The 22,999-nt window shown below is 38.4% G+C and overlaps 1 protein-coding gene across 24 annotated transcripts in view; it reads right to left on the minus strand.

The window, feature by feature from the left end:
- The window catches only part of SYNE2 (spectrin repeat containing nuclear envelope protein 2), a 326,831-nt gene that overhangs the window by 61,397 nt on the left and 242,435 nt on the right, over positions 1-22,999 (minus strand). For all 24 annotated transcript variants that reach the window (XR_015134181.1, XM_086320335.1, XM_086320332.1 and 21 more), the window contains 12 exons: positions 19,487-19,683; positions 17,861-17,993; positions 16,411-16,593; positions 15,848-15,994; positions 13,730-13,906; positions 11,964-12,119; positions 10,250-10,402; positions 7,926-8,096; positions 7,328-7,458; positions 4,146-4,350; positions 2,657-2,836; positions 1,866-1,994 (listed from right to left, as the gene is read on the minus strand). Coding sequence is in view for 23 of the 24 variants with exons in the window: in XM_086320335.1 (XP_086176461.1) it covers positions 1,866-1,994; positions 2,657-2,836; positions 4,146-4,350; positions 7,328-7,458; positions 7,926-8,096; positions 10,250-10,402; positions 11,964-12,119; positions 13,730-13,906; positions 15,848-15,994; positions 16,411-16,593; positions 17,861-17,993; positions 19,487-19,683 (1,962 nt within the window). In the remaining variant the exon portion in view is untranslated. The remainder of the gene's footprint in view (positions 1-1,865; positions 1,995-2,656; positions 2,837-4,145; positions 4,351-7,327; positions 7,459-7,925; positions 8,097-10,249; positions 10,403-11,963; positions 12,120-13,729; positions 13,907-15,847; positions 15,995-16,410; positions 16,594-17,860; positions 17,994-19,486; positions 19,684-22,999) is intronic.

The following is a 22,999-nucleotide window of genomic DNA, read 5'->3' on the forward strand; positions in this document are numbered from 1 at the left end:
AGAGGTAAATGACTTGCCCAAAGTCACACAGCTAGTTAGTGTCAGAATTGGACCTGAACCTAGGCCTGTCAATTCTGTGACTTTTCTAGAATAAGCCGCACACATGGCCAGAATCAAAACAGCCCAGGAAACAGAGAGTGATCTCGGATTCCTGTCTTTGAAGAGGATGGAAATAAGCTTCCTTTTTTTTTTAAAGGATCCACACTGGACCTTCAAGTCCCATTTAGTCTGCCAACAACTTGACTTTCAACAGATCATGCAGTTTATTTATTAAGTAAATGAAAATTCAATCCCTGAAATAACTCTAGCAAAGCATGCTACTTAAATATCCACATTATGGTGATATCACAGGAAAGCAAACTCACCAAAATTTTATTTTTAAAACAATATTTAGGGACAGCATATCGGTCAACAATGTATTCAGCAAACATCCTTCACAATATCCATGTTCTCACTACAGAACTCTGCTCTAAAAGTCTAGGTCAGGGTCAGCAAACTTTTTCTGTTAAGGGCTAGATCATGAATATTTTAGCCTTTTCTTAGCCATATGATCTCTGTGGCAAACATTCAGCATGAAAACTCCCACAGACAGTACATAAACAGTGGAAGGCCATGGCTACATTATTTACAAAACCAGGTGGGGGCTGCATTAAGACCTTATGCCATAGTTTGCTGACTCTTAATTTATGAATATTGGTCCTTAGGATAAAGATCCAGAATTCATTAATTCTTCATTCATCTATGTTAACTATACTCAACTTATTAAGGTAATAAAGAAGGAAAAAAATACCATTAATTTAATAGGGTATTTTACTTTTTGATCTTCCACTAACCAGAAAAATTCAATGAATCACAACATCCAATTGCTAGATTATTCTAGTTCACTGAAACTAACTAGTAAAGACTTTAAGATTTAAAAGTCTACTGAAATTATTGAGGCATATTACTAAAATAAATCTCATGACCCAGCATTTCCATTCCTGGGTATATAGCCCCCCCCCAAAAAAAAACCCAACACCTCCAAAACCTAATTCAAAAAGATATGTGCAACCCAATGTTCATAGCAGCATTATTTACAATTGCCAAGATACAGAAGCAACCTAAGTGTCCACCAACAGATGAATGGACAAAGAAGATATGGTACATATATAATGGAATACTACTTAGCCATAAAAAAAGAACAAACATTTGCCATGTGCAACAACATGGATGAATCTGAAGGGCATTATGCTAAGTGAAGTAAGTCAGAGAAAGATAAATACTGTATGAAATCACTTATGGATGGAATCTAAAAAGCACCACAGACTAGTGAATATAACAAAAAAGAAGTAGACTCACAGATAAAGAGAACAAACCAGACGTTACCAGTGGCAGGGCCAAGGGCAATACAGGAGCAGAGGTGGGGGAGGTACAACTATTGGGTTTAAGATAGACTCTAGGATATATTGTACAACATGGATATATATACTCTAGGATATATTGTACATATATGTACATATGTACATATGTACATATATTGTACATATGTGTACAATTGTACATTGTACATATATGTACAATATAGCCAATATTTGTAAAAACTGTACATGGAAAGTAATCTTTAAAAATGATATTATAAATTTACAAATTAAAAAGGGAAATAATTGACAAATGAATTGTATATTTAAAGTGTAAAAAAATAAAACAGATCTCTGTGTTGTCATACTTTTGTAGACACTAGGGAAAATAGGATGAGAATGAAGACAGATCAGTGAATGTGGTTCAAGGGTTAGGATGCACACGGATTTTATCATATGACAGTAAGTCACTTATTTTTTATCCTATGGTGAGCCTGAGCCCCTAGAAATAACAAACATTAGCAATACCAGGAATAAGTCAGGATTTCCTTCTTTTTCTTGCCGGTAGAGTTTATCCAGATTCTCTTCTTCATGTGTAATGAGACCTTTTAAAGATTCCAACTGGTCCCCAAAATCCTTGAATTGTGATAGAACAAACTAGAACAAGAGAAGTTTTCATCAGAAACAATTTTCATGTGCATCTACAACAGAAGCAAGCAGAGCCTTGTGATAAAAGTTCAAGTTGTTTCCAGCCCTCAGGAGTTCATTATCAGCTCATTATCTTGAATATCCAGAACATCTCTGATATTTACTTTGTGCCTTTGGTAAAGTACTAAGCCTTCACAGGGGTGAACAGACCACCTGCTTGACAGGGGCATATAGAAGAGTCCTGCTAGTTAAGTGTTTTCCCCGCTGTGTGATACTGGAGCTCCATGGCCTTCTGTTCATCTTTTTGAGAGTTCATGAACTAAAGGCTTTCAAAAAGAGAATAAAATATACCACAAATGGCCATGCTTTAAGCAGCCATTCTTTTTGGGGGGACTCAATTACCCCACCTGAAGATTCAAATACTGTGTGATCTGAACAGTATATAAAATATATCACTTTAACAAGTTCAATAAAGAAGAAATGTGACTGAAGAATCACATGACTGCAGAATCGTGTCAAATGGTAGATATGTTTAGGGCATCTTTATTTTGTTGTTTCCCTAACATGCAGCCCACAAAGCACTGATAACTATCACTTCACAAGATACTAGGAACTGTGCAGAGTGTGCAAGTGTCCAAGACTATAACTTGAATGGAAAAAGTAAGAAGAACCTCAAATTCATTTGTTTTCACAAGCAGCATCTTTTCCAGGTAGGAAGCTCTCTGAAGGGAGTGCATTTGACTAGACAGGAGCACATGGGTGTTGGGCTCTGCAGGTTGTGGGAGTCGATCCAGGAGAGTGGAATTTTGGAGAAACGCCTCTTTTGTCTTCTGCACCTCACACTGCAGCTCCTGGAAGAGAAAAAGTGATTGTAAAACATTCCTCTTCCTTTCCCAGAACAAATGGGAAAGGCCCACCTCATGCCACTCCACCAACATCTAGAAGAATTTCTCCCCTGAAATTGTGGGTGTGGCTTTTTTTTTTTTACTGTTTATTTTGTTTATTATTTGGCTGCACCAGGTCTCAGCTGTGGCATGTAGGATCTTTAGTCATGGCATGTGGGATCTAGTTCCCTGAACAGGGATCGAACCTGGGAACCCTGCTTTGGGAGTGCAGTCTTACACAGTGGACCACCAGGGAAGGCCCTACTGTTTATTTTAAAGAGCCAACAAAGCTAATGCTTCTTTATGTGATGCACATCACTGGTGCTAGTTTCAAATTTGTCAGTTCAGAGCTAAAAGTGACCACGGATAAATAAAGCTGGGGCTTCTAGATCACAGAAACTGGAGATGACTTTGGTAGAGTCTTATGAGTTCTATTTCTAATCCTCGAACACTTTAGGGATCTGCTTTAAGGCATTTAAAGGATCAATCCAACCCTTCTCTCTGTCTGAGACTTTGTAACATAAATGTAACATAAATGGATTCATATGTAGGGAGAGTGGAATCTCACTGACCAAGCCAATTTTAGAACTGATTTTGGAAATATTGCATCTATGTGAATTTCTGGTTTTTTTTTTTTTTTTAAACAACAGATTATGTAGAAGTTGATCAGAAATATGATTCATATCTGTTGAATTCTTGTCTCTAATTGATATTTCTTTACTTGACCTATAGTATCAAAAGATACAAAATGTATCTGGTCACCTAATCTAACATTAGAAAGTATTTGCTTTATAGCCAATCATTAACATAATAGAATAAAACCACAGAGAAAAGTATATAACTCTTAAATATTAGTCTAAAAATCATTATTTCCACAGAAAAGCCTTATTAACACAGGGGCAAATCTATAATTCTTTCTAAATCAAGAGATTCCACATCTACTTCTTAGATGCCCACATTCAGCTGATACACTTCTGCTTTAATTGGAGACTTTGTACAAGGCTTCTGCCTTAGAGAGTTACCTGCTAGAGTGAAAGAGGAGACTTGGAAGGAGGTGGTCAGGTGCCCTTGACTCAGCTAGCAGCTGCCCGACCCTCACCTGTGAGCCACTGCCTGGCTCTCCCAACCCCACACGTCCCTGCCTTGCCTGTGTCCTCCGTGGTCTGCTGCTTCCCTGACCCACTTCTCCCTCCCTGTGGTCTGGCTACTCCCTGGGTCACGGCCCTGTCCATAAGGCTGTCTTGCGCTTGGTTTTCCCAGCAGGCGTAACGCCTACCTTTGCACCCTGCAGGGCCGGGGGCAGGACCTCTGCCAGGTTGTTCCCAGATGTGTTGATGTTTGCGAGCTGCTGCCACTTTGTCTCCTGCGGCTCCAGCCTTGCTGCGGCTTCAGCGTGAGCACTGCTGCATGCCTGCCAGAGCTGTAGCAGGCTCTGGGCCCTCTGCAACTGGTCTGCGACGTCTTGGTTTACCTGAGTCCACCTGTCAGGGCAAAATAAGAAACAGGACCCCCATCCATCTCTTCCTTTACAGAAAAAGCAAATGCATACTCTATCCGTTAAGCTAACAGCAGATGAATTAACAAGACACTGTTCAATACCTTTTCAAAATGAATGATATCATCAGTATATAAACAGAATTCCAACAGAATTCCAAGTTAGGATACTTCATTGACTTTATAATTCTCAACAAAATCTGCAAAATTTGTGACTGGCAGGAAATACCTATTGCATTATGAACATCTTTTAGGCAAAGGTGAGGAAAAGTACCAAACTGTTTACCTGATGAAAATGTCTCCACATGGGAAGGGCTCCTGTTTCATAAAGCAGGTCTTTAGATAGGCCTTATTTAAAATGTATTTATGTCAAATTTATTTTCTAATTACAAAAGCAATAGGTTCCTTATATAAAAGTAGAAATAAATATATACTTTTCTACTTCTCAGCAAAGGGCGCTTATTTTCTACATTTTCTAACGTTTTACTGTTTTGTAGACACATGCTTTGTTATAGGACTAATTTCTTTGTGAATTGAGGAAAAAATGGCAGATATTACCTGGTACTTGATAATATTTTGTTCTTTAGAGGAATGTTAATTCCTGTATATTCTCTTACTACTTAGGCTGATTTGCAGCAGAAAGTTACTGATCTTAATCATATGAGAAAATTGTCCCCAGGTGTGCCCTTCAAAGGATGCTAGCGCGCTGTCTATGAAGGCAGGCAGCAGTGGAGTACTCAGGCCCCAGATTTACATAGCTGGTCTCCATGAGGACCAGGCTAAAAAATAAATCACCTTTGGATTCCAGGTGAACATAACTAGAGCTGTTGATGAAACCTAGTTAGATATCTCACTTAGAGTAAATATCATCAAATTATGATGCTGCTGCTGCTAAGTCACTGCAGTCATGTCCGACTCTGTGACCCCATAGATGGCAGCCCACCAGGCTCCTCTGTCCCTGGGATTCTCCAGGCAAGAACACTGGAGTGGGTTGCCATTTCCTTCTCCAATGCATGCATGCATGCATGCTAAGTTGCTTCAGTCGTGTCAGATTCTGTGGGACCCTATGGACAGCAGCCTAACAGGCTCCTCTGTCCACGGGATTCTCTAGGCAAGAATACTGGAGTGGGTTGCTATTTCTTTCTCCAAATTATGAACAATGGCAAATAATAAAAGTATTTTCGCATCCATGAAAATTAGCTAATTTTGTGGGGCTGGCACATTCATTGGTTGTATGAAATTTTTTGGCTCTCAAATGTACTATCAAACTGCTACAAAAACTAAAAATCATAATAAGAAAAACATTTTCTGTAATACATTTTTCATTTTATTAAAATTGAAAGTTAAAAAAAAGGTAGAAATTAAAAATTTGTTTTTAATCCATAATATGGACTGTAACATTTTGCCTTCCTTTCCCACTTAAAAAAATTTTGCCATGTTATTAATAAAAAATAAGCCTAATTTTAGATGGATGTACATAATGGTTTATAAATGGTCTATTTTAAAATTTCCAAATTCTAATTTAGTATGATATTGAAGTAATTTTCAATTTTTGCTTCCAAATATAACACTCAGATACAACTTTATTCAAAGGTTTTTTTTCTGTATTTATAGATATTGGCTTTACACTAGATTTTTAAAAGAGAATTCTTGGGTCAAAGAATATAAATATGTAAATATTTTTAAGGTTATAGGTATATGTTCAAACTGCTTTCTGAAAACATTAAAATATTTACATTCTCACCTGAAGCAAGTGAGAATGATTGTTTCACAATATCAGTGACCCCACTAAATGGGTGAAAAAGGTAAAAAATGGCATAATTGCTTTACTTTTATGTATGTCACAAATTTCCTCAAAACCATCTGTTTTAAAAATAAGATTTTATCCAATTATAAGTACAACGTATGCTCATAACCCTCCACAAAACATGTATATTTAAATCTATCCACACCTATATTGAGATTATCTACCTATCTACCCACCTATCTATACAGAGGAAGTAAAAAAAAAAAAAAATCACTTGATATCTCAGTAATCTAGAGATAACTACTGTTGGCAATTTAGTGCCATTTTCTTCAGTCTTTTTCAGTATGACTGCTTATATATTCTTGTATTAACAACTGAATGAGTCTGGGTAGTGGTGACAAGCCAACCCCTTTAACAGCAACCTGCACCACCACCAAATGTTTTGAGGGTGGTCCCAATACTGTATGTGAAATCAGATATGTGTCTGTGTCCCTCTTTACCTTCCCTTCTCCCCCTCCTTCCACTAAAGACTGGATCAAGAGCTCAGGACACCACTGCAGGGTGTGGAAATGTGGTGTCGCTTATTCAACACTTGTTCCAAGTTGGTTCACAGGTGAGGCTGAATGTGCATGGAGGAAGGATGGAGAAGATCACCGAGGGTGGCTTAATCTCATCAACACTGTCTGGTGCAAATCAGCTTTGAACCAACTTCATACCCCATCCAGCAAAAGCCTAGAATTAAGCAGGGCCACCCTCCTTAGAGGGAACTGTCAATCATAAGCAGGTCATCAAAGAATTCCTCTGAATCTCACAAATATCTCCTGAGAGGTACTCTAACATCCACTTTCTTCCACCTTATAATGTTCCCAGTAAGACAGGTTGCCTTTCTGGCCACCCCTTAGTCCGTTTCTGCCTGCTTTTTTAGTGCCTGTGAGGATCACATCGGGCATTCAGCCTCTATCCACTGAAAGTGGCTATCCTAGGGCTGTACTTAGTTCTAGATTGATTATACCAAACACTTGTACAAGGCAAGTACAATAGCCCTCACAACACCAAATCTTACATGAACTAGATCCTTCCAAGCAAGCAGAAGAGACCAGAATAGTATGAAACCAGTTACTTCAGATGATTAAGAAGGCTTAGTAAGATGAAAAAATCTTTTCTTTTTTAAGATAAAAAAATCTGCTCTATCATTCAAGTCGCATCTTGAAGCGTACCTTGTGTGAGTATTTTGGCATTTCTCTTGAATTATTTCAGCAACTGAGGGGCAGTACTCTTTGAGTTTTCCAATCACCTCCTGGAGTTTCTTCCAACTCCCTTCACTGCTCTCAGCTTCGTCTTGAAGAGTCTAGGAGGACAGAGCAGGTATGTCAGCTTCAGAATGAACTGGCCTCATCCAGAGACACTTGCCACTATATCACAATAATATTAGCACTCAAACCTTAATAGGGCAGCCGTAAATTATCAGAAATATGAAGAAGAACACCAAGAAGGTATTCTTTCATTTGAGGCTAGAACTTAAAATTGTACACTTAAAAAAAAACAAAAACACCCCCAAATTAAAACCTTTAAATTGTGAAATAATATGAACATGAAAGATGAAGAAAAACTCACAATATGTATTTACAAAGTTTCACTCATTGGGTTCATGTAATTCATTTTGAAATTACAAGTTATATGTTTAATGCTGCTGTTTAAAACATTGTTTCATGTTTCTCTGTGGAAAACACAACAGCAGCTGTGTCCACATCTATGCTTTCTTCCACTGGAGATTTTCTGCCAATAATGCACTGTGCCAAGATCTGGTTAATTTACCTGAAGGTTCTGCACCTGGCACCTTAAGGCCTCTAATGATAAAACCACAGGCTTGCTGTGTTCCATGCAGTACCAGAATCGGATTGTCATCATATTCACTTCATCATAGAGTTTATCATAAATTTTCCACTCCTGTAAAACAGACTGCATGGAGGTCTTGAGCTCATTGACCTATACAAAAAAGTAGAAACATATTTAGGAAATCATCAACAAGAAGCTCGCTCATCTCTTTTTTCTCTTCTAAGGACTCTACCACTGTATCCAAGTTAGGTATTTTAATTTCAGAGTGGAGCTCTGATGATTCACTGAAGGTGGGTAAATGAACAAGAAATATCAAAGGTTAAGTTTTAGAATAGGTGAATGGAAAAGAGCCCTGAGACCAGAAGGATCAGCATGGAGAGTTCAGCCTACAGAGCGGCAGACCAGGGAAAAAACACTGAGTGAGGAATCAGAATCTGAGATTTCACATTTCAGTGACAGTCTGTTAGCTTTCTGACCTTGGGCAAGGTATTTAATCCTTAAGTCTGCTTTTTAATCCACAGAACAGATAAAAGAAAACATAAAGAAAGAAGTAGTGTTTGTGAAAATGCTCTGCAAACTATAAAGCATTATAAATGTAAAGGGTTCCCTGGGTTACCTGACACTTAAGTCTGGTTACTCCTGCAGAGCAGGTATAAATTGGAGGGGAACATGCTTGGCCAAAATGATGAGCAAGTGCAAAGTGGGAGGAGATGTAATGGTGGCTGTATTTTATCCTTCAGTGTGTTTTGGTAATTATGAAAAGTTGAAATTTGAAGCATTTAAATGATTCCTGACACAACTGAGAATATGTAAGTGTAAAAATTTTTATGTATTATGTAGAGAAGAACACTTATATCACAACAATAAAAAGACAACTAAAAAATAGGCAAGGGATTGAATAGACATCTTTCTAAAGAATATATACAAATGACCAACAAGCATATGAAAAGACATACAACATCCACAGTCATTAGAGAAATATAAATCAAAACCCCAAGATACCACTTCACAGCCACTAGAAGGGCTATCCTCAAAGTTCGATAAAAACTAATCGAGTTGGCGAGACCAGGGAAAAACTGGAACCCTCATACATTGCAATGAAAACATAAAGGTGTGCAGCCTCTATGGAAACATCTGCCAGTCCCTCAGAAAGTGAAATGCTGTACAGAGTTACCATATGACCCACTGATTCTACTCTTAGGTATATACCCAAGAGAACTGAAAGCAGACATTTGCGGAAAAAACCTACACAGTCTCAGCAGTGTAGGAGGTTTCAACGTCTTCATCTCCCTGCCAACACTTGTCACTCCATCCTTTTATTACAGGTATCCTTCTGGAGGCTGAAGCATTTTGAGGGCAAGAACCATTTATTTTCTTGTTTATCACTGTACCCTTGGCAGTGAGCATAGCACCTCACAAAAGATATGTTAACAAATGACTCACAGAAGATATGTTAAGCTCATCCCTACTTTCCTGCCTGAGTTCTGGGGGAGGAATGAGGCTGAAGGTTACCTCTGGATTTCATTTAGAGAGGTTACTCCCAATTCTCTCTTGAAACAAATGGTTGAAAGTAGATTTCAGTAAATGACAAATAATCCACAACAAGGGCTCTCTGGGAAACAAGGACACACTTATAATAGGCTACTGTTTACAGTTTCTCCTTCCAATTGTGGGGAGATGTCAAAGTTGAAGAGTCTGAGGATGACTGTCCTTTTTCTCTGGGTGCTCTTCTGGAAGGGGTAAATGCAGACTTTGTCACGCCTTTGATACAATCAGCAGATGTCATCCACACTCTCCTACGCTTTCTCTTCACCACATGCCATTTCTCCCCACCTCTGGAGCTTCTCCTATGCTGACCATGCTTCCAGCTTAACGGAGGCTACATGGGACAGAACCACACCCCACCACCCCTGGGCTATCTCCCTGGGAGTGGGCTATCTGAGCTGCTTCTTCATGGCTGTTCCTGTATATCTGACCAGCAGACAATGCCAGCTGCTCTGTAGGGTTTGGGGGGTAGGCTGGAGACATTTTTGAGTGTATTAGTGAATTAGACAAAACAAAGATAACCAAGTGAACTTCAAGCTTGCCAAAGATGTGGGAAGTTGGTGATTTTGCCTCTAATTATCCAGTGAAGGGGAAAAAAAACCCATGAGATTTAAAATATGTTTCTGTACTTCACTTCAGTATTCTTCTCAGCAATTTTTCAGGTTTTGGTATAGAGCAAGTAGTCACCAATAAACAACAAATAAGATAAAAGAAGGATATCTGAAAAGAAATGGTACATTTTGAATGAATTCTAGTACCTGGTTCATAACATTGTCTCTCTTTTGAAATAGCTCATCAATTTTGGATGCTGTGTCTTCCAACAATGGCACTGTCCCACTCTCCGAAGTCAGGTAAGTTTGTCTCAACTCATCCAATGCTTTGGATTTCATTGCAAGTTGATTTTCTATATCCTGGAAAGGCCAGAGGGAAAAAGGTTTTCATTTGTGCAATATTACAAAATAATGAATAAGGGTAAGAGGAGTTTGTACTTTTCAAGTAAAACTGCCATTAGAATATATAATAAAATAACATTACACAAAAGACATTTTAATCATATGCAACTCAGTTTTTACAATGAAATTTTATAATATGAATTTACACAATTACAGGATGAATTTTTACAATAATAATTTTTTACACTAATAATTTTTACAATAATATTTCAGTTATTATGTGGCTCTAGACTTTAGAAGAGTCTAGGTAGCAAGCCCTTATCATCATGGAATAGTAGAAAGAGTCTAGGAGATATAGCCTCCATTCCATATCTGCCCTGTACTGACTGTTGGACCAAGCATAAAGTCATCAAACCCCCAACCTGCATTTTCTCATTTGGAAAATGGTGATGACATCCCAGGCATGAATAACTTAGAACTCCAGTGAAACCAGGGTGGCCTGTTGGGGGTGCTGTAGGACTGAGTTTCCACTCAGGAGTTGTATGTGAGGAACCGGCAACCCGTTCCAGAATTCTTGACTGGAAAATCTCATGGACAGAGGAGCCTGGCAGGCTACCATCCATGGGGTCGCAAAAGTGTCTGACACGACACGGCGACTGAATGACAACAAACAAAAAAGTGGAAATGGCTAGTGGGTAGTCAGAAACAGGATAGACCATCTGAAAATGAACACAGATGGTGGTGTTGCCACCCGTGTTCTATCCAGTATCATTTTGTAACCTTCGAAGTAGAATTGGGGTCTGAGCTGACTTTCCACCCAACAGCGAGGAGCGTCATGTCTTCGTATAGGCGGTGCAGAAGCCGAGGAACCTGGGGACGGCTCTCAGGAGGAGTGACACGATCAGGGCAGTGGGGAGGAAGGGTGGGGGACCTTAAAGACTGAGTGACCTGGAGAATGATGACTGAATGAAAGAAGGGCACAGCCAACACGCTCCCGTCCAAATGGGATTTAGACAGGGTCTCCAAGGGAAAGCACCCCTTTTAGAACACGTTACACAGTAGGTAAAAGAAAGCCACTTTCCTCTGAAGAAACAGAATGAAATAATAAAAATCACAGAGACAGAATAATTTTGTAAACAGTAGATAAATTAATAAATACACAAATATTGGAAAACATCTAAATCAAAATTCCCTTGCAATTTTTTTTTTTTTTTTTTAAATTTTGGCCACACCATGCGGCTTGTGGGATCTCAGTTCTCCTACCAGGGAGTCAACCTGGGCCACAGCAGAGAAAGCACCAAATCCCAATCACTGGACTGCGAGGGCACTCCCAACATTTTTTTCTTAAGAATAACATTCAAATCTCTTAAGAACAATAACCACGAAAATACCTTTTTCTGCTCATCAGGAAAAAAAAAATAGCATTTTGCAATTCTGTAAAACACATGGACACTTCTCTGTTTTATATAAGAAAGGACGGACCTGGGGGTTGGAGGAGAACCCTGAGAAACTGCAGCAGCTTGAGTTGCTCCCCGGGGGAGGAGGGTTAGCTAACAGCCCGAGCTATGCACCTTCTCACCTGACAATCCAGGAGCGTCTTCTGTACCGAGATCACATTTTCAGGTTTTTGTAAAGTTTTCAGTCTCTCCTCTTGGGCCTCCATCCAGTTGTTCAGAATCTGTATTTTGTTTTCATTCTCAGTAATACTTTCCAAAAGTTGTTCTAAATGTTGTATCTACCAGTTATGAATAAGAAATAAAAATTTTCTTATTTTCAACTACATGCTTTAAAATGTGAATGTCATGATACTTTTAAGAGGGTACTTTTGTTTCCTGTCATATTTCTAACATTTTGCATAAGATTCCCCAATAATTTTTGGAATAAAGATTCATAAACCAGGAAATAAGAATAACAATCTCCTTTTTGAAATGAAAACTAACCTGCTAAGGATACTGGCTGTTCTGGAGTGCCACAGTATCTTTGGGAAACAGACTCATGTTGCTAACACTCAATATTTTTTCACGGCATCATCTATTGATATATGTAAAGCTTAAGAAAATGTTCTTTTTTCCAGACTCTCTTTATTAGACTCTCTTAAAAACTGTCAGTATAAAGAATATCACAAATAATGCATAAACTTAATAAAGTAGTATTTTTTCAGTCTGTGATTCTCCTCATTTCCAATGCTCACAATGTTTATTAGGTTACAACCACAGTATATATAAAGTTTAATACTCCTTTTCATATGCCACAGGCACTTGCTGTGGCATGACTTGCATTCACTCAAAAGGCTGCCCGATACCTCATCAAATGGACACCATATGATTAATTATTAATATTTCTCTCAAGTTGGAAATTCAAGCAGTCTACATTTTTCACCAGAATAAGTAATGTTGAACACTCTGTGCACATATCTGTTCCTTTTCAAAGGACTATCTACTTTAGATAAATGTATAAGAAGTGGATTGCTGTTTTAAGAAGTAAGATGATTATTATGGTTCTTGAAATTTTCTGAAGGCTTTCCAAAAAGGTATTGAAGCCATTATCTGCATGAATGTGAAAGCTTTGGGCTTTTATCTTTATCTTGTTCTAGTTTAGTAAGCGTATAATGTTATTAATGTTTATTTCAGCTGTCAAAGCTGTAACCTTATGTTTATTTGCTAATTATAATTTTCTCTTCTGTAAATTATCTGTTCATGTTCTTTGTTCATTCATGTACTTAAACTTAATTGTATAAATCTATTTGTTTGCATTCTGTACACAACAAAGAAATCAACCAATTTCACTATTATATATGAATATTAAATATTTTCCCAAGAGTAGGTTTCCTTAGTCTTTTCAGTCATGGAATAAAAATCTAACAATAAGTCATATACATTTTTCTTCCTTTTTATAGTCCTAAATCTGAAATAGCTTTGCTGCTTTTGAACATCTACTTTCAAAGAAAATGTCAAAACCTCTGACCAGTTAGTAGCCTCATGCAATACCCGACGTCTTTCTAAATAACATGTCTCATCTTCACTTGCCTAATTCAATTTCCCACTCTTAAATGCACCAATGGAGAATGCTGAAGCTCTGGATTTAAAAGGGGCTAGAATTGAGATGATTATTAGGTTTGACTGTAAGTTAACCACACAAATGTCCATTTATTTATTTATTTTTGGCCACTCTGTGCAGCATGCAAGATTTTAATTCCCTGACAAGGGACTGGATCTGCACTCCTTGCAGTGGAAGCACAGACTCATAACCACTGGACCACTAGGAAAGACTCATAAATGTCTTTGTAAATTTTTCAGAAAGTGGAATTTTGCGAAGGCCAAATCACACATGTGACCATGAGTTCACCTTGCCGTTCAGGGCTCCGTGGACCCGCTGCCACTGGCGGTTCATCTCTCCCAGGTGCTCTGCAAACTCTGTTCTCTCATAGCGCTTACTTTCTACATCACAGGTGCTTAACTGAAGTAATGACTGGTTTACAAAGTCAACTATCCATTGTTTATAGTCCATTTCCATTCTAAACTCCTAAAACAAAGAAAACAAAGTTAAACCACCAACGCCTGAACTGAAACAGGTTAGAGGAACTGGACCTCCCCTTTGTTGTGCTGTAGGGGGCCCCAGGCTGCCACTGGGTCATCAAGGGGCACCTGTCCAGACTTACATTTTACCCCTCCCCAACCCCACCAGGTGTCTACTTTGAGTGGAGAGCCTTATTGGGAATTACACGTTTCTGGAACAGAGAGACTCATGGCTTTCAAACAGACTGAAAAATCAAAGATGGCACCATGAATGGTAGTAGAATCATAGGAACCAAAATCAAGACCCAAGATCTGCCAAGGGGTTCCTGTAAGAGGTTTCCTGAGAGCTACATTGGAATTCAGAGTCATTCTGTGAAATGACTGGATGGGAAGCCTGAAGTTAAAACTCTCAGAAAACCCAGGACACTTTTAAGGAACAATGCCAGTTTAGGCAGCTTCTCTGTTCTCCTGGGGACTGTCTCAGGAGCCTCCAAGTTTGGATGACTTTAAGTTCTAGAGCAATCCTAAACCCTCCTTAGGGCCAAGCATGTTTCTTTCAAGCCTAATACTTGTTAGGTTTATCCTGGCAAGTTCGAGCACCTCCTTTGGAGACATCTAGGGGGAAAACCAAGCTATGTGCTAGGTTGCTAGGGCCTGTGAGAAAAATACATATAGTCCCTCTACAGATTCTACTACTCACTGAAGTTAGGATGGGATAGGAGTTAAAAAGAAAATCGTTACTAATACCTAAATTTGTGCTTAAGCCATTCATTTTCTGCCTGTCCTAAATCACTTCAGTTGTGTCTGACTCTTTGCGACCCTATGGACTGTAGCCTGCCAGGCTCCTCTGTCATTGGGATTCTTCAGGCAAGAACATTGGAGTGGGTTGCGATTTCCTCCTCCAGGGGATCTTCCTGACCCAGGGATTGAATCCACATCTCCTACGTCTCCTGCACTGGCAGGCAGGTTCTTTACCGGACCAGAGGCTAGATCTATTAGCCTATGAGGTCTTAGAAAGCAATGACCAGAGTCTTCATTTCTCTCTGTGTTCCTAGTGGCAAACACCTTGCTGGCACACAAAAAGTATTTGCATGTGGCTTGTTAAATGTTAGTTAAATCTACTTGAAATTGAATATCATGGAGAAGTCCACATTCCTATCTATTTGTAGAAGGATATCAAGTTTTCCTTAGGCATTCTCTTATCCAAGGGACATTTACTTAATACCTATTGTGCTAGGTGGGCTGGGAAGGTAAAGGAGAAGCTCCTGCTCTCAAGAAGCAAAGTCAAGGTGGGGAAATGGGCAAGTAAAGAAACATTGGGTTGGCCAAAAAGTTCATTCCAGTTTTTCCATAAGATGTGATAGAAAAACTGGAACAAACTTTTTGGCCAACTCAATAATTACAATACCAGGTGATAGGAACTATTGATAGCACCATGCAGATACCTAATCCTGGAAAGTAAACTGATCTGGCTGGGAGAGTCAGATTTCCAAATGAGGAGACACTTGACCTGACTCTGGAAGGATGACTAAGAAGATTCCCATGGCTAAAAGTGGGACACTAGAATTCCTAGGCCAAAGGTACAGCACATACAAAAACATGAGTGGGAGAGCCCCAGGAGCAGTGGACGGACCACAAAGGACTTGGTTCAGGCAGAGTTCAGGGTTTACGTGGAAAAATGAAGAGATGAGGCTGGAGAGGAAAAGAGAGGCCGCCGGAAATCTTGGATTCTGTACTGTGATAATGGGAGCTACCAAAAGAATCAGGACAGGATAAGAGCAAGTATACTAACTTCTCTCTTTAGAATCATCCACCATCCCATTCCCCACTGATAAAATCAGCATTTCTAAATTATATTCTACATGTCTCTTTGTTCAGTATTTCTTTCCCCACAGACTTGCCTTCTTTATTTCATGAAATGGCTTCTGGCTTTTTTTTGGATAATTACCTTGTACTTCTGAAGAAGATTTTTAACTTGAGATGCAGAACTCAGTGAATGCTCAGAGTCTTCATCTTCAGTTTGATGTTCCACATTGTTCATCCAGTCAATCATTTCCATGATTGCTTTACGAGATGGCAATTTCTCCATCTGAAGCTGCAAAAACAAAATGATTTCCATTTAATTACCTGCAGTTAACAAAATGAATCAGGGCATCACTGACGATGATATCTAGTTTGATAAAAGGTCATGCCACATAATTATGCAAGTTACTCATGAAAACAAACCCAGCATTCAAGCTCAGAATAAGTGACCCCAAAACAATGACAATGACCTTCACATAAACTAACACAGTGGTGCAGATAAACTGGGAAATAAAGTAATTAAGCCTGATTTCTCTCTTAAGAAAGATCCCACTGGAGGAAAGTTCAGTAATTAAGACCTATATTCAGTGCTGCCAGAGAAAAAAAAGGTGGTGTCAATGAAAATTATTGAGTCAGAGAAATGATTTTAAAAGAGTTGTGCGTTAACAAATGGATGCTAATTCAAATGCTGGGTCTTTGAATACTCACCTGGTGAAGTTTTTCTTGGATGTCTGGAAGTTGAGTTATGAGCCCTGTCCATTTTTGTTCAAACTGTGCCAAAGAAGCTCTCAGTGTTGCCGTATCAGCCTCCTTCAGGTGAAGGAGTTGGTTTCCAGTACTTAGAACTGCAGTCTTCAAGGAGGACTTTTCATCAACTTCCTTTGAAAACTCCTAAAAGCAAACAGTTTTAAAATTTAGAAACATTGAAGGACTTCCCTGGTGGTCCAGAATCTGCCTGCCGATGCACGGGACATGGGTTCAATCCCTGGTCTGGAAAGATTCCACTTGCTGCAACTACTGAGCCCATGCGCCCTAGAGCCTGCGCTCTGCAACAAGAGAAGCCACCATAGTGAGAAGCCTGCACACCACAGCTAGAGAGTAGACGCTGCTGGCCACAACTAGAGAAAGCCCACACGCAGCGACGAAGACCCGGCACAGCCAAATTCAATAAATACATAATAAAAGAGAGAAACTTTTAATATATAAATACGGCATGGAGTAATTAAGAATCAGAATAACTGGTTAGAGTTCAAAGCTAAATAACTGAGTTCAAATAGTAAATATTTATATGTATACGCACATGTGTATACATGCACTCACACATGTATGCACACACACATTTTTCCTAAATGTCAGGCACTGTTGCAGGCATTAAATATATGGCGGGGCACAAAAGAGATGAAATTCCTGCCCCTCGAGGGGGTTATAATTTGATGGATTATTGTTTTTAAAAATAGCCAAATCATTTCAACTTTAAAAAGAAACTATGGTACACAGCACAAAGTTCATACTGAGTGAATTAAATGCAACAAAATTTTAACTAAAATATTTGAAAATATTCCTGTGTATTTATAAGCTTTCTCCAAGTAAATTTAAGAAATATTTTCATTTTAACATCAAAATGAGTGATAGCTACAAAATATGAAAAGTGGAGAAAAGACTAAGAGAAAAGACAAACAGGTATTGGAAGTATAATTTATATTACAAAAGTTACTACTCTTTCTTAAAAAAAAAAAAAGACCTGAAAACAATAGAACAATAACATTTTAGTGGAAATATCAATTCTGTAAGAACAATTTAAAATCATGTATTTATTAACTAACATTTATGAATTGATTATCTTGTGAGGTTTTGGGATGGAGTTGGTGGGAGAGATATTTTCTGCATTTATGAAACATGTTCCATGTCAGAGTAAGTTTTAAATTTACATATATTTTATAGAGCCAATTAAAAAATATACCTTATCAGTATTATAAACATATAAGTCACAATATAAACAAATAGTTCTAAGTCTAAAGAATACAGCTGCTATTAGCCCAAGTCTTATTCCTTATCCACACATAAAGGTTGTGGAGATGAAATACATCAACTCTCATAATTTTCCCCTGCTATTTACAGCCAACCAATAATTATTCAAGCATATTCTATTACAACTTACAAAAAAATTGTTTATGTTGCTTCTGATTGTGTCCAGGTCCTGAGACACATTGAGGGACTGCTCTTTCCAATAGTTCAGAGTTTGCTGAGAAGACTCCAACCACTTGGTTAACTGATCTGAATCTCTGTTATAACTAACAGGAGCAAAGCGAGAGAGAAAGGAAATAAGAAACAATATGCAATACCCACAAATTTTCTTCTGTTTCACTGTATGATTTCTTGTGTTGACCAAACCTGGTATTCAGAACAAAATCATGATTTTTTTAAAGGATTATATATCCTGTTTCAGAGAAGGCAATGGCACCCCACTCCAGTAGTACTCTTGCCTGGAAAATCCCATGGGCGGGGGAGCCTGGTGGGCTGCTGTCTATGGGGTCGCAGAGTCAGACACGACTGAAGTGACTTAGCAGCATACCCTGTTTCATTCCAGGCCCCAAATCTGATGCTTCTGTCATTTTCTATGATTCTATAATGACTAATCAAGAACAAAGAGGCATTTAAAGTCTAAAATATTCTTTTAAAAATTTATGATAGCTATACCAAAATAAACCCACAGGTAAGGAAAGACATTATTTTTATTCATCAAATGTTCTCTATAGATTTGTGTACAATAAAAATATAACCAACATTTATTTATTATAAGCTGTTATTATTTATTTAAGCTATATAACAGCAAACTGCTGTTCAGTGGATGCCAATATATCTGATAGAATGAAAATATCCAAGCAAAATGCTCTCCCTCTGGTAAATGTCTAAACTTCTTTAGGTTAAGACAGCCCCCTAAGGGGCAGGGAAGAGAATCAGGTTAAACATTATGTGTTTTCCACCTTCCTCAAGGGGTTCAAGAGTGAAATAAGTCAAACAGAGAAAGCCAAATAGCATATGATAATCATTTACAAGAAGATTCTAAAATACGATAAAAATGAACTTCTTCACAAAATAGAAACAGATTCAGAGACATAGGAAACAACTTATGATTACCAAAGGGGAAAGCGGGGGAAGGATAAATTAGGAGTTTGAGATAAACATAAACACAATACTATTAATATATATAAAATAGATAAACAATAAGATACTGTATAGCACAGGAAACTATATTCATTATCCTATAGTAAACCATAATGGAAATGAATATGAAAAAGAATACATACATATATTACTGAATTACTTTGCTATATACCAGAAATTAACACATTATAAATCAAGTATACTTCATAAAAATTTTTTTTATAAAAGATTTGAGCTGTTAAAGCAAAAAAAAATTCTTTGAAGAACTTCAAAGACTTTTTCCAAAGTATTCCATTAGCTAAAATTATTTTTAAGATGTAAAAGAATTTTGGAAGAGTGTAGGAAAGAGCAACATCATGACATAAAGGTGACATGTATATAATTTTATAACATAGCTCCTAGTTTCCATAGAAAACTGATTACACATTATCCTGAGTCCTATGAACCAACATCAGAGACTCTAGATCCCCTTTGGCCTGGAAGAGGGACCCAACTGCCTTAGATGATCAAAAACTGTACCACTGGGGGATGACATGTGAAATCTAGCTGACTGCAGAACCCTTCTGAGGTCTTATTCCACAGCAAAACCTGACAGCAATCAATCCCTGAGAAAACATACCTGAGCAGATGTTTGAGAAGCGTTTGTAGTCTGTGTAGTTCATGATCAATTTTTTTGTTTAGGGACAACCACTGCTCTTCCAGTTTGGCAATCTGGGCCTCTAGTTCAGGACAGTTTACGGATGCAACCAGCTGTTTACCTTCATTCAGAGTCTGGTAAAGCCGGGCGTGCTTCTCATCCAAGTTTCTTTTTATTTGCTAATAAAAATAAAGTCATAGATTGAATTACTTAAAATTAAATCAGCCAGTCAACTCACAAATATCTCATGAAAAACCTACAGTTGAGGCTACTGAAGAAAAAATAACATAGTCAATATGGAAAACAGTTTGGAGGTTCCTCAGAAAACTCAAGATAGAATGATCTAGCAATTCCACTTCTGGGCATATCATCCCTGGACAAAATTATACTTCTGGGCAAATCCCTGGACAAAACTATACTTCTGGGCATATCCCTGGACAAAACTATAATAGGGGGAAGATATGTTTCCCCCATGTTCATAGTAGCATTGTTCACAGCAGCCAAAACATGGAAACAACCTAAATGTCCATCGACAGACAAATGGATAAAGAAGACGTGGTGCACATATACAATGGGATATTACCCAGCCCTAAAAAGAATGGAATAATGCCAATTGCAGCCACATGGATGCAACCAGAGATAATCATACTAAGTGAAGTAAGAAAGAGAAAGACATATGCCATGTATCACTTATATGTGGAATCTAAAATATAGCACAAACGAACCTATGTACAAAACAGAAACAGACTCACAGACAGAGAGAATAGACCTGTGGGTGACGAGGAGGGGGACAGGGTGGAAAGAGAAAGATGGATTGGGAGTGTGGATTGGCAGATGCAAACTATCATATTTAGGGTGTATAAACAAGGTTCCTAATGTATAGCACAGGGAATGATATTCAATATCCTGTGATACACCATAATGGAAAAAATATATATATTAAAAAAGAATGTATATATGTATGTAACACTTTGCTCTACAGCAGAGATTGGTACAACGTTATAAATCAACTATACTTCAATTAAAAAAAAAAAAAAGAAACAATAACACTTTCCTAATCCTCAAGACTCTTGCAGTCTGGCTGAGCATAATTAATGGATTATTATCTTTCATGATGAGAATGTCTAGTGCAATTCTCCTGCATGGACTTATACATACCGTAGGAAATGAAAATTCACAGATTTAGAACTGATCATTTAATTCTTTCACCTAGAAACTAAAACGCTGACAGTCTTCAGGGCACAGCGAGCTTGCACAGAGGGTTTGTGTGACCTAAGGATTACTCTGAAAATCAAGAAATTTTATATAGAAATCAGGATTTCCTGTGACTCTGGGAAAACAGGAAGATCTATTATAGCAAGCTCCTTTAGAAGAGGCTGTTCTCCTGGGTTCTCCTCCATTGCTCTCCCCACCAGCCCACAAATACCCATCCACTAAGCTGCCCTTTTTTCTGTTCTCTTGTCTGGGCCCCTGGAAGCATTTTACCTTGTGGGCTAGGTGAACGTGAATGTGAAGTCGCTCAGTTGTGTCCGACTCTTTGCAACCCCATGGACTGTAGCCTACCAGGCTCCTCTGTCCATGGGACTTTCCAGGCAAGAGTACTGGAGTGGGGTGCCATTTACTTCTCCAGCGGATCTTCCCAACCCAGGGATCGAACCTACGTCTCCCGCATCATAGACAGACACTTTACCGTCTGAGCCACCAGGGAAGTGGGCTAGTTAGGTAGGGGTTATTCTTTAGACCCAAATAGTAGGGGGAAAAGTTCATTTTGAGATTCTTCTGAATATAAGGACTCAGGAGGGAGGAAAAAAGAGGACTTCAGAAGAATAAATTAAAACAGTACACTGCTAATTCAATTTCATGAAAAGAAAAAAAATTCTTCAAAACTGCAAATACAATGATCCCCTGAGGAGAACTCTCTAAAGGCAATTATCTCCTGCAGTTGGGTTCAGCTTAATGACATATCCTGACAGTTACTTAAATTTAATCTTAAAAAATAAATTGTGGTCAAACAGAACATTTGCCACTTTCCAATTAACTTAAGCTTTTAAAAAATTATTAAAAATTCTACCTCCAACCCCTTTCTACCACTCTAGTTGCAAATACCTCTTACTGCTTGAGTCTGCAGGCTAGAATAAACTGTTCAATGTTAGTTTAAAAAAATAAATGGTTCTAATTTTCTAAGCCTTCAGTGCAAGACACTTCATCTTTAGAGCATCTCTGAGAAGTTTTAATTTCCTCATTTTGTCCCCTAGAGTCAGGCTGCACTAGTCGCTTGGCCCATGAGGTGACAACCAGCATTGAACATGGCCTGTTCAACTCCAGAGGTCACACAACTGACTGGCCCTATATTCCCAGCCCATAGATGTCCCCCAGTCAAGATATATACAAACTTCCCCATGACACAGAAGACTGATAACAACCTTAGGACCGCTGTCAGTGAGATGGGCTTCACTAGATAATCCGTCTTCTTTTAGTCTGGCAGATTATCTAAAAGTCTTAGAACAATTCTATCCTTTTTTAAAATATTTCAAGCTTAACAGAAACACAGGTTATAGTTTAAGGCAAGGGTCCCTAACCTCCTGTATGTAAAGGCTGAGGATCTGAGGTGGAGCTGACGTAATGATAATAGAAATAAAGGGCACAATAAATATAATGCACTTGAATCATCTTGAAGCCATCTCCTCACCCAGTCCGTGGAAAAACTGTCTTCCATGAAACTGGTCTCTGGTGCCCAAAATGCTGGGGACCACTGGTTTAAAGTATACAGCTACTCTTGGAGAAATAATCAGGCTTCTATCAGGTTGGCTAATGTGAAATGTTTCTTAATCCCACGAGGTTTAAAAGCTATATTTTCCACTGCATTCTCTCAGCTGTTCAGATGGCACCTTCTGCACCCCTAGGCTAACAAAGAATTAAAGAGCAGCTTCTTGTCCCAGAAGACTCAGATTTATGTTTGAGTTTGGCTCAATATGTGAAGATGGCAAAGAGATCAATTGAAACTTTCAAGACACCTAGAGAGCATAACTACAGCATTCCAGCCTCTGGAAAATGCTCTTTGTAGGAGTTTAAGTGCCTCCAAGGAATGGTGGTACCCTGACAAGTAATTCACTTTTTCATTTTTCATCCAGTCTGGTCAGGCAACAAACCTGCTTTTGAAATTTTAAAGTGGCTATTTGATAGTGCATACACACACTAACCACACAACCAGGTTCTGACCACAAACATTCTAAAGTAAAAACTAAGCATTTCGAGTTTCTGTTGAAAATATTTAGACCCTGTTCTTATCTTGTAGGTCACATTCTCAATGCCACTCAAAAACCATGCTAAGATTGTATCTTTTCTATGGTATTGAAATCTGAGACACAGAGACTTTGATCATAACAATACCAAATGTTACACAAGAAAAAATTTCAAGTCTGAAGTCTCTTTATAATGCTGGTGGCAGGGAGCAGATTGTTGTTTTCCTCATTGGCTCTGTCCAATCAGGGCTTC

Source organism: Bos grunniens, chromosome 10 (genome assembly GCF_055505025.1).
Source record: "Bos grunniens cultivar Pamir isolate PY7600 chromosome 10, Bosgru_T2T1.0, whole genome shotgun sequence".
In the NCBI taxonomy this organism is placed as follows: domain Eukaryota; kingdom Metazoa; phylum Chordata; class Mammalia; order Artiodactyla; family Bovidae; genus Bos; species Bos grunniens.